The 12,612-nt window shown below is 37.7% G+C and overlaps 1 protein-coding gene across 7 annotated transcripts in view; it reads left to right on the forward strand.

Annotated features, from left to right (window-relative positions):
• ntrk3a (neurotrophic tyrosine kinase, receptor, type 3a) overlaps nucleotides 1–12,612 on the forward strand; it is a 264,992-nt gene that overhangs the window by 13,716 nt on the left and 238,664 nt on the right. Inside the window, exon 1 of one of the 7 annotated variants that reach the window (XM_048157758.1) lies at nucleotides 12,171–12,336. The exons of the other annotated variants lie outside the window; for them this stretch is intronic. Within the exon in view, the coding sequence (XP_048013715.1) occupies nucleotides 12,260–12,336 (77 nt within the window). The 5' untranslated portion in view covers nucleotides 12,171–12,259. Of the gene's footprint in view, nucleotides 1–12,170; nucleotides 12,337–12,612 lie in introns of those variants that run through there. 7 annotated transcript variants of the gene reach the window in all.

Raw genomic sequence — 12,612 nt, forward strand, 5'->3', positions numbered from 1 at the left:
CGCAATATGGATCAAAGACATCTAAACTCACCAAAAAAGGACACAATGTTACAAGATATGACCCTAAAATGGACAGAATGCATACAATGAGTGCATTCAGCCCAAAACGGCATTGTTTTGGATGTTCGTTAAAGGATTAGTTCACTTTCAAACTAAAATTTCCTGATAATTTACTCAACCCTATGTCATCCAAGATGTTCATGTCTTTCTTTCTTCAGTCGAAAAGAAATTAAGGTTTTTGATGAAAACATTCCAGGATTATTCTCCCTATAGTGGACTTCAATGGGCACCAAACAGTTGAAGGTCAAAATTACAGTTTCAGTGCAGCTTCAAAGCATTCTACGTGATCCCAGACGAGAAATAAGGGTCTTATCAAGAGAAACCATCACTCATTTTCTAAAAAAAAATTACAATTTTATACATTTTAACCATAAATGCTCATCTTGAACTAGCTTTTCTAGACCATTGGAGGCCATTGAAGTCCACTATATGGAGAAAAATCCTGAAATGTTTTCATCAAAAACCTTCATTTCTTTTCGACTGAAGAGAGAAGGACATGGACATCTTGGATGACATGGGGGTGAGTAAATTATCAGAACATTTTAATTTGAAAGTGAACTAATCCTTTAAGTTCCGTCGCAAACATATTATTATTATTTTTTCTTTGTATCTTTAGGTTCAGTCTTAAAAATGACAGCGTAAATGACAGGACTAAATGAATTGTTTTCTTTTTTGGTCCGAACCAAAAGAACCAAGAGAACCGAACTACAAGTGTAAACACACCCTTACATACCCTTAGGGTACTTTCACACTAGCACTTTTGGTGCGCACCGGGTTCGATTGAGGTCAGAGTTCGGTTCATTTGGATTATATGAACACTGTTTTCTGAATTCTGGTGCGCACCCGCGAACAGTAGCTGAGTCCGCATTATAAGGGTGGTCTGGGGTACGGTTCATGTGAACTTCTTTACGGTTCACTGCTGATATGAATGCAGTCGTACTAAATCATAGAAGTTAACCACTATTGATGACCTGTGATTCGATAAAACTGTGTGTTCTCACTTACTGTTCTAGTTTCCCACATTCTTTAGAACATTCACAGTACATTCCACGGCAGATGGACGCAAGTGCCGTTATGTGCCGATGCTTTGAAAACAAAGGTTCAAAATCCAAAATATAAAAGTGAGGTGAGCAAATGTATGCATTTTGCTACCTTCTTCTGTGTTGTCATTACCAAGCATGGCAGTAAATGACAGTAAACAGCTGCTGCTTTGATGATGCAAGCAAATAGCAAGCAATCGAACCAAGTGTGAAAGCACCCTAAGTGGCTGTTTCTTGGCCAGTATAAGATGCTGGTTATTAAAGGGGTGGTTCATTATGATTTCACTTTTTTAACTTTAGTTAGTGTGTAATGTTGCTGTTTGAGCACAAACAACATCTGCAAAGTTACAACGCTCAAAGTACAAAGCAAAGGGAGATATTTTCTTTTAAAGAATTCTCTTTTTAAGGACTACAACAAACGGCTGGTAGGGACTACAATGAGCTTCTTCCCGGGTTGGTGACATCACTAACCCTAAAATTTACATAAACCCTGCCCCGAGAACACAAAACAAAGGGGTATGGCCATGTTATTGCAATACAGAACATACAAATGCAACAGCATGTCATAAAAGCAAGATGCCTACATAAGTTATAACCGTAATTAAACTAAACTGTACCTGTTCTGTCTTTATGCAGCATATATTCTCTGGCTCTGTAGGCGTTTTACAACAGTTCTTATTATAGATTATCATGACAGAATATGATAATCAATGACTTTAAGATATCCCACATCAGCTACATAAATTAAGCAACTAACCATTCACAAACGTCCTGTCGCATTCTACATGTTGTCACTTCTTCTTACATCTCTCCATCACTGTCTGAATTTGGTTTGAACATACAGTTTCTGACATTTTTCAGTGAGTCTTCGTGAGGTAATCGGCGCTGCTAACACTTGTGCTAACAGGAGCTCATGAAACCCCGCCCTCTGCTTAGGAGTAGCAGCTCATTTGCATTTAAAGGGACACACACAAAAACGGAGCGTTTTTGCTCACCCTCAAAAAGTGACAAATTTAACATGCTATATCTGTGGGGTATTTTAAGCTAAAACTTAACATACACACTCTGGGGGCATCAGAGACTTATTTTATATCTTGTAAAAATGGCATTATATCACCCCTTTAAAGGTCTTGCTACATGTGTCTACTTTTTTTTTTTAACTATATTTTTGATGAGACTTCTTTCAAAACATTGAAAATCTCATCAATCCCAAACTTTTGAATGTAATATGCACACTGTTTTTTTAGCAGTGACATTAAACACATCTGAAGATCTTCAGCACTTCCTACATCAGGTTTTAAATCTCCCTTCTAAGCTTACACTTGTTGAGTCTATAGCAGGTAAGCCCGTGCAGGCAGACTCAACACATTTTGACTTTGACTGACGTTCTAAAGCTAAAGAGGCCTTATAAAAGAGGTTGTAAACACAGGGCTGAAGGCTTCCATGTTGCCAGAGGGTCCTAGTTCTCTGTGATACTCATTGCTATTCACAGGTAGTCACGGCGATAGGAAAACAAGAGTGGGCGTCAAGAATAGGATTGAGCGTCTTAGAAGGCACCTGCGCCAGGCGGATGCAGGTTGGGTTTAGCTGCGTATCTCTGTTGCCTCAGAACACATTGTTTTTGGGGGGGCTGTTTAGGATTCCAGGGGAGCTTTTCTGTGATGAAAGGCTAAGTGGGATTTTGCCTCCTATCTCGGGCATTTCTCTGTGTAATGAAATGTTACTCCTCAACTGCAAGTGGCCGAGTCACTATAAGGTCATTGTGATGGTGTCTTTAAAACTTGTCTTGGATCCAAGTTGATGGGATAAATGGACTGTGTCCTTCGCAAAGCGTGCATCAGGCTTATTCTTAGATGTGAAGTAACCCAACCACAGTGTGGTAAATCTTAAACTTGTTGTAATAAAATATAGAAGATTAAGCAAACTTCTATATGATAATGTAGAGGTTTCATTAGCATATTATTTAAATATTCAAAAGTGCCTTAAAGTCACTATGAAATCAAAATTGACAATTCTTATTTTATGGAGTATTGTAGTATTTATTATACATGATTTAACCATGCTGCTCATTGTTTTTTAAAAATTCATGTGCCTTCATAATCTTTAATCAAAATAGAGTGCTGCAGGCGTGACGTCATTTAAAAAATAAAACATGGAAAACTAATTCGCCATTGGTTCGAGATTTTCCTATGGGATTTTATAATGGGGTTTTTCAATTCATGAGTAAAATTGGGTCCATGGAAAACATAATCTGACAATAATTTTGTTCTACTACATAAATTACACACACCCAAACTTTCTATCTAGCTACTTATTAGAAACATACATTTTTTTAAAATAAGTAATGACAGCAACAAAATTCACGTTTTTGATATGGGTGTGTGTAATTTACATTGTAGAACAAAACATCCACGTATCATCGAGTTATCTTTTCCACAGACCTATTTTACTCATAAATTGAAAAACCCCATTATAAAAACCCATAGGAATATCTTGAGGGAACCAGGTTTTGACGTCACATTTGCAGCACTCTATAACTTCCTCTTCCTCTTGCAGCATCATCACTCCTCTTCTCTAATGATGGGGGCAAGGGCAGGAGTAGATCAACTGAGATTGACCAATAGCAAACCACAATATTCACAATCAATTCCTGAAAACGCCCACAAAGAAACCATTTCAAGAAAAGACTGTTGCCACTTTAGTTTCATGTCGACTTCATAATAAAAAAATTGAATTTTCTGCTTTCTAAAGAAAATGTGAGTGTTGCTAAGCTTGTGCCAAACTCAGTGGTTGTCAGGGTGTTGCTATGCATTTGATAGTGTTCTGAGTGGTTGTTAGTGTGTTTTTAAGGCATTCTGGGTAGCTGATGAAGTCTCTACACTGCAAAATGTTTATTTTTTAGCAAAACTTTATCTGATTATTGATTTAAAATATCGAAATGGTCTTTTTTTTTATTTGAGAGGAATCAAATTACTTGATAGATTTGTGAAACATGTTAAGTATAAACATGTTATGCAGTGTTGCTTAAGGATTTTTACTGAAAAAACAAGTTAAAAAAAGGCTAATTAAATCAAATTTAGAAGACATTTTTGCAGTGCGTGTGATATTCAGATCTCTAGATGACTTGGTTCCTTTGTTCAATGTAAAGGTGCAGTCACATTTTTCATTGTTTGTTGAATTTCCTCTGGCGAAATCCAGTCATTTCAATAGGAATCCACTTAATATTTCCCCACACAGATTTTGCAACAGATTCAAGTTGTTCGCACGAATTTGCCACATTGAAGAACAGAAAGCTGCTTGTTTTGAAAGTGACTTTGGTAGCTATACTATTCACAATTATATGCTTTATTTTGCCCATAAAATTTTGGTAATGTGACCATACTTTAAGTATGTGTTAATTTTTTTCCCCTCTTCCTTTTATATCATCCACAAAATTAAATATTGAGATTCACTTTGAAATATTGAGATCACTTTGAAAAGAAAAAAACACCCAACATCTCCAATAAGTCAGATGATTTGAAGTGTAATAATAACCCAAAGCATGCGGAATAGTTAAGCTTGTTAGCAAACACTCCAAATTTATTGGCTTATTTCATATAATTGTGTGCAAAAGAATTATTTATACCTGCTGTGTATCTGCATTTTTATCAAGACTGTAGATTTGTAGTCATGGCCATTATAATCATCTCAGTATGATTCAAACGGTCATTTTCCTGGCCACATATGTGTTAGAGGCCTGGGCCAGTGTCCTGCTGTTGAAAAGATGTTGCCAAGCTGTTTTCTTTGATAACGAAAAGTTTTCAATCTGTCTAACAGGTGCTCTGACCTGGCGATCTCATTTATGAGAATCAGTTTGTGGCGAGCAGTGGAGAGTGGCCAAGATCCAAGATCTACAGGCCTAATTACCCAGCTGCCACTGAAGATTTTTTAATTTCCTATAACTGAAAAAGACAGAAACATTCTTGCACCTGGTTTTAATGGCAAATCTGTCTTTTCCATCTGTTATTCGGAGGCTCTCTTCAATGCTTTTCCTCAACATGATTGACCAAAGTAGTTGTCTATGAAGTCATAGTTCTTATCAGTAGCTTGACCTCTTTGGAATGATTTTTTTTTGCTTATACGCACAATAAGGGACAGCCTGATCCTGGATCGGTGCTCCCAGTCATGTTTCGTTTGTGAATTCTGGCCTAGACTGCAGTGGAGGAAAGCCTCGCAGAGGGTGTGGGCCGTATTCCTCCTCCACCGTGAGAGGAGTTTTAATGAGCGCACAGCCGATGCATGTCCTGCGCATTCATAAATAGCTCTCCACCCCCGTCAAACTCCCTTCATCCTCCATCCACCGGCCCACGGTGCCGGTATCAAAATCCAGCAAACGTTGTAAAACAGTAACATCAACCCACAGAGGGAACTAGGAGTTCCTTCGCTGCCTGGCTCGTGTCACTCTAGGCATTTAACAGAATTATCCTTACTCAACCTAAACGCGTGTCCGCATTGAGGATGGATATTTAAGCCGTTTGAAGTTTTCAAGAAGGGTAAATGTGAAGTTTAAACTTCTTGAGACATGGGACACAACTATATATTTATATAAATCAGAGATGATCACTAGAATGTTCTTCGACTGCACGATTATGACAAAAATCATAATTGTCGATTATTCCCTTGAAATTGTAATTGCGATTATTAATTACGATTATCACAATTTATGTTGAATGATGTTTTGAATAGCTTTATACCATTGTTTGAAGCAACTGCATGCTATATTTTGTTTATAAAAAAAACAAAACAAGCTGAAATTAAACACTCTTCATGATTTTTTTTTTTTGTATTGCTTTTCTATAGCATTAAGCATCAGATGTCAACTGTACATTGTTTTGGTTTCTTCTTTAAATAAAAAAAAAAAAAAAATAAACATATGGGCCATTTTCCTGGTTACATTCGCACCGCCGGTAGGAACTCTGAAGTGACTTAACTGTGCTTGTTGTTGTGACTTTTATTTTGATGGCGCGATGGACATTTATTTTGATGGCGCTGAGAACAGTCCTGTCTAATACGTTATTAGATAGAATTGTTATACAAAGAAAGTATATGAAAAAGTGTGGTTGATGCCCAATGTTGCTAACTGAGCAGAAATACATAATCATGTTTCGCTTGGTCCATTCAAAGTCACGCTGGATTTTCTCCTTAGCGTGAGGAGAATGTTTTCCATGTTTGTAGAGTTAGTTTGTAGAGCTGTGTACACGGCTTTTTAAAAATGCCGGGTGCTGGTGTTTCACGTGCATTTGACCAATCAGCATACACTTACGTGATTGGTAGTTTTGTGCTGGGTTAGACCTTTTACACTCTGATGTAGTCGTGATTCGCCTCTCACAACGTAACATGCTCTTAACCCACCTCTTAAGGACGCATGATAATGTAATGTAAAGTGGATTTTTTTTGTAATCGCGCCTTTGAACGATTATGAAATCGTAAACGTAATCCCAGTTAGAAATTCGATTAATTGTGAAGCCCTATTCTTAAAGGTCCCATTCTTCGTGATCCCATGTTTCAAACTTTAGTTAGTGTGTAATGTTGTTGTTAGAGTATAAATAAAATCTGTAAAATTTTAAAGCTCAAAGTTCAATGCCAAGCGAGATATTTTATTTAACAGAAGTCGCCTACATCGAACGGCCAGTTTGGACTACATCCCTCTACTTCCTTCTTTAATGACGTCACTAAAACAGTTTTTTGACTAACCTTCGCCCACAGGAATACACAAGAGTTGCGTTTGTAGAGTGTGTTTGTCGCCATGTCGTCGAAACGCTGTTATTTTCATCCCGCTGTCCAATCACTGGGTCTGATTCTGGCTCAAATTGATAGGGTAAAATTAAAGACATGTTTACAATAACACTGAGCGCGTGCATCTCCACGTTATGGTAAGAGGCGTGACCTTTCCGGGCAAGGTTCGCTAAGCTGCTGTCGAATCACAACACAGGAACCGCTGGCACAATCAGAACTCGTTACGTATTTCTGAAGGAGGGGCTTCATAGAACAAGGAAGTCATCAGCCCGTTTTTATGACAGTGGAAACAGCGGTATACAGATAAGTAAATTATGTGAAAAATACTGTGTTTTTTTTACACGCGAAACATGAACACATGTTATATTGCACACTATAAACACAATCAAAGCTTCAAAAAAACACGAAAAACGGGACCTTTAATACAAATGAACTATTTTATATTTTTCACCTCATTTTATTAAAATCCAGACCCCTAAAACCACTTTCCTCTAAGTCCACCTCCCCAGCTCCACCTGCCTAGATCTGCTATGGGATTTAGACATGTTCTATTCATATAGAACATACCTTCATATTTTAGATGCTCACAGCAGTGAGCATACTTGTCCATACTTGTCCATACTTGCTCTGCAACTTAATAAAGTAATGTTTACATAGCAGATCTAGTCTGCCAAGGCCAAATACTTTAACTTGCCATATTCAATAACTGAAATAAATTAATTAAAACTATTCTGAGAGTTGTCATGATTTCTCAGTACTGTAAGATTTTCTGACTCATTCGATAGATCAATTGAATTCCATTTTGTAGTGTTCATTCAGTCTTTCATTGAGGTGAATGCTGAATTTGTCATCACTTATTGATTTTTTTTCAGAACACATTGAACTTTGAACATCCAAAAATATAAATCTTTTTTTTTTTTTATTTTTGATCTATTTTTTTTTTTTTTTTCAATTTTTGGTCTGTTTTGTCCCTACTGAAGAATCACTTGAGATGATGATATGAAATCCACAGTTCTTTGCCTGGGACTGGCTGTGTTTCTGGGCAGCGTAGAAAATCTTGTTAAGTGTTTCCTTTCTAAAAACGTTTTTATTTGGGTGCTACCGAGTAATAGATTGGGAAAGAAATTTTGGGTTTGACTCAGGCTTCAGATCGAAGTTTGTGTTTGTAGCGATTTTGCAAGGTTCATTGATTTATTTATTTTTTTTTTTCTCTTCTTTTCTCATGCTAGTGTTTTATTACCTTGCTTTTTATTCATTCCAGCACATCAGAGACTTTCCTGTCTGGCCTAGCCTTCATCAAGCTAAGACGCCTACGAATAGAGAGAGAGAATAAGGAGAATGCTTTACACGTAATTCCTTTTCTATTTAGGTCTTTATATTGTTAACATGGATTGTTGGGTGGCTCATTTTAAAACCTCCAGTGAATTTTTTACTGTCGAGCGCAAATGGCCTCGGCAGGTCATGCCTTTAAGTAAAAACGTGCAATTATACGACCATAATTTGCTATAATTAAAGCTTGAAAATTGATATGAGCAAAGAACATCAACAAAGGATATGTAGTTCACGTATATTCATCACTAATTTATGAGGATATCTTGTTTTAATTAATTCATAATTGCTTTGGAAACTTGGAGAGCTCACCACCGTTACTTTTCCCTAAATAATTACAACCATGTCACCCAATGGGATGTTTGAGATTGGTAATTGGAATTTGATTTAAGTGACTTTTTAAATATTTCAAGCCCAAAGAATAAAACGTAATAGAACATTTAAAAAGACTGAACATTTAATACCCTGATAGGTCTGAGCAATTAAGGGGAGTGTAAAATTTTATTTGCCAATATTGGCGAGGAGTAAAAAGAAGACTAATAACAATGAAAATAGGTTTGGTTTATCTTTACCGACCACAGGCAGTGCGGATTTGTATGACACATTCAGTACGGTGGTATATCAGAGCTTCCAGGAATTCCTGTGGGAACGCAAAACCATTTAGACTTTTGCTTTTGCTTTGAAATAGCTTTTGATTTGGTCAGATCTTTGCCAGGCTGGAAAATGTTCAAAACACACTTGTCAGAAATTGTTTTTTTGCAGCTATTTTTTATGCGAGTGCACAGTAGTAACTGTGTGTAATTTTGTTTTTTTCTTCCCAAACGAGTCAAGACAAATCCCACCCTGCAGACGATTTAATTGGTCAAATCAATCACGCAGTCACCTGTCAAGAAGTTCAGACTTAATGAATTCAGTTTAGAGTTTAGAAAAATCTCGATGAATCTGATTGTGACAAACAGTATCTGCAAACACTTCACAGAGGCTAAGGTTAGGGTTTAGGTTAAGGTTAGTAATTGTTTCAGTGTTGTGTTGGAAATTGTACTGTGATTGACATGACTGATGAAATCTTCTGAATTGGTTGTGTGTTGGAGTTTTCAACTAGTTTGGAAAAAATCATACTAGTAACTGTGCTACATTTTGCTAGCATTTTCATCAAATGTGACCCTGGACCATCTGAAAGCTGAATAAATAAGCTTTCCATTGATGGAAATGTTTTGTTAGGATAGGACAATATTTGGCCAAGATACAACTATTTGAAAATCTGGAATCTGAGGGTGCAAAAAAATCAAAATATTGGGAAAAACGTCTTTAAAGTTGTCCAAATTAAGTCCTGAGCAATGCATATTACTTAAAAAAATAAATATTTTATATATTTACGGTAGGAAATTTATAAAATATCTTCATAGAACATGATCTTTACTTAATATCCTAATGATTTTTGGCATAAAGGAAAAATCGATCATTTTGACCCATACAATGGGTTGGCTATTGCTACAAATATACCCGTGTGACTTATGACTGGATTTGTGGTCCTGGGTCACAAATTAAAAGTTGCATTCTTAAAGTAATGTTTACATTTTAATTTAAATGTAGATATTTTACCCCAAATATTGCAAGTAATTGCAATTGCAAGCAACATTAAAAGTACATTCCAGTGTTGGAGAGTAACCAACTGAAAATTAGCGACACTGCTAACGTATCTACATTTCTAAGCAATGCCACAGCAGCTCACCTATTTTCAAATTCTGAAGGTGTTCCTGTAAGCTACGTTTTTAGCAACTAAAGGCGCTTTTCCACTGCAGGAACTTTCCCCAGGAACTAGGGTGGTACTCTGTGTGTTTCGACTAAATGAAGTTCCGGGTAAAAATTTCACCTCAGAAAGTCCCTGCTCGCGAGGTGGTACTTTTTCAAAGTTCAGGAACTTTCGGGGGGTGGGACTTGGGCGTTGAACATGCTGATTGGTTGAGTTCACGCAGCATTTTGATTGGTTAACTCCACGCAGCATTTTTAAAAGTCTGTTGCGATGCGTGCGGTAAGAGCTGTTTGCTATTCGAATCAACAATGGAGTTTAAAAAATATGACTGATGGACTGACCAGGTTCAGGCTTTATTATGCTGCGTTCACACCAGACGCGACTTGCGCGAATAAAACGCGCTATTCGCGCGTAGATGGATGCTTGGACATATTGAGTTTACTCGCTTCATTCGCGCGTGAAAATCCCTTCACAACAGACGCGAATTTGCGTCATGAGAGGGCTCTCCCGCTCCTTTATGTGTCACAGACTCTCCCACTGCTTTCTGCACACTTCCTCTGAATAAACACAACTTGTCAGTGGGGAAATAATGGTAAATTACAGCGAATAAGCTCAGTTGGTCATCTTTAGTTGGCTTGTAGTCTTAATATGTATATATAGGTATATATATATAGCTCAAATTGAGTAAAGACCATTTTTTACAACTTATCAGATTGTCCGACCTCCTCACTCACTTTCTTTCAAACACGATCCTTTTTATTTCTGTTTCTATAAATGTATGAAGATGTACAGCGACGATGATTTTGTCCTCCATTGTTGTTTCGAATTTCTGCCTCAGCTCGCTACGTCACGTCACTACTAGAGCAAGCTCCTGATTGGTTAACGCGGCGCAAATTTTCGCCAAAGTTCAGATTTTTCAACTTGCACGTTTCGCGCGTCAAACACCAGAATCGCTCAATTCGCGCGAATTGCGCTGCAGAATGACTATTCGCATCTTTGCATTGACTTAACATGTAAATCACTCGCGCTTACCGCTTCATTCGCGTCCGGTGTGAATGCACTATTAAGCTTATATGCGACAAAATCCAGCTGGAATTGGAAAGTCGCGCGCAGTCCTACGTCACTTGCCTAAATTTCATGGTGCTTTAGACCGCGATGGAAACACAGACATAAAAAAGTTCCTGGGACAAATTGTTCTAGGTAATTTCAGTGGAAAAGCAGCTTAACAGTGTAGCATGACAATAAAAAAAGAAGAAAAAAAAAAAACACTACAAAAGTAGTTAGCTACTTTTTATTAGTCGACAATACATTTCCAACAAATAATACAGCAAGTTTTTTACACTGGTATGTTTTTGATTTTTTTTTTAATGTTCTTCAGTTTACAGTATGAAGGTGCTGTTAACTGGATCGTATCATGATATGCAATCATAATTGTACAATATGATCATGCTTTGTACATGCAACTTAGATAAGAGAAATAGCAATTTCATTCATTTCAACAAATTTCCACTGCATTAATTTCATACCACCATATTGTCTTGGAAACTTGGAAAGTTTCCCACACATATTTCTGACTTTTTGGTGACGCTCATGTTCATTCAACTCATAAATATGATCTTTCCAACATAAATGCACCATAACATAAAGACATGTTAGAATTGTTGATTGACGTTTGTTTTGAACTTCTGAATGCCAGACTTTTGTGTCTCCATCTGTTAGGACTTAGCCATTTCTAGCTTAAATTATAAAGCCTTTGCTGATGGAGTCTCTTGTTCCAAAGCTTTAATTGCAGGTCTGTCGTGAGTGAGAGAATGTGAGAAAGAAAGATGACAGATTTCAACAATCATCTCTTGAGAGTGGATGAGTTCAGGGATTGAGCATGTATCCTTCCTTAATTCTCTTTGCTGAAAGATGTACCACCCCCTCCCCCACTTGCTACGAATACCCTTTAGAATGAGCCGAGCCTCTGGATCATGTCTTTAAATCTGATCCCATATATGTCTATCCCACCTAATCGAATTCCTCAAAATGAGAAGATCCGTCTGCCAGAAAGCCCGTTTGCTTTATTTCCCATCAGCGGGTGAAGAACACATGGGGTTTGATGGCGGAACCCTGATGTGCTCCCTGCCCGTCTCATCTCTTCTTTTACCTTTCAGAATTAGTTAAGAAGATCGAGAGAGAGCGGTTCCTTGTGTAGCTGCTCAGCGAGGAGACATCAGGGGCGGAGCGGCTCATGATGATTTCACAGCTGTCTGTGGAATAATTGAAGAGCGCGTGCTTGTAGGGATGTAGAGAAAACTGCATGCGGTGGTGGTGTAGACTCATGGTTCTGTGTGTCTTCTGCTTTTGTTGCTGCAGAAGCTGCTTTGTGTCCCAAAGGTATGTCTAGTATAGTATGTGTGTGTATATGTATGTGCACCCTAGTGGGAAAGAGAAGAGTCAAAGCCCCCCTCTCTTGGGTGCCTTTGCGCTAGAAGAGGGCAGACCCTGTGTTGCATTATTCATAAAGTTATTTCTGGCGAGTGCTATTGACAGGGCATGGTGTTGTGCTCTATCTCATCACATTCGGAGAGGAGAATGAAGCCCAGGTTGAGATTGTGATCCCAGTAGCTACTCCAGAATCAGGATTTAATACCAAACTGTGGACTTAAAGGA

This window comes from Megalobrama amblycephala, linkage group LG15 (genome assembly GCF_018812025.1).
Source record: "Megalobrama amblycephala isolate DHTTF-2021 linkage group LG15, ASM1881202v1, whole genome shotgun sequence".
Classification (NCBI taxonomy): Eukaryota; Metazoa; Chordata; class Actinopteri; order Cypriniformes; family Xenocyprididae; genus Megalobrama; species Megalobrama amblycephala.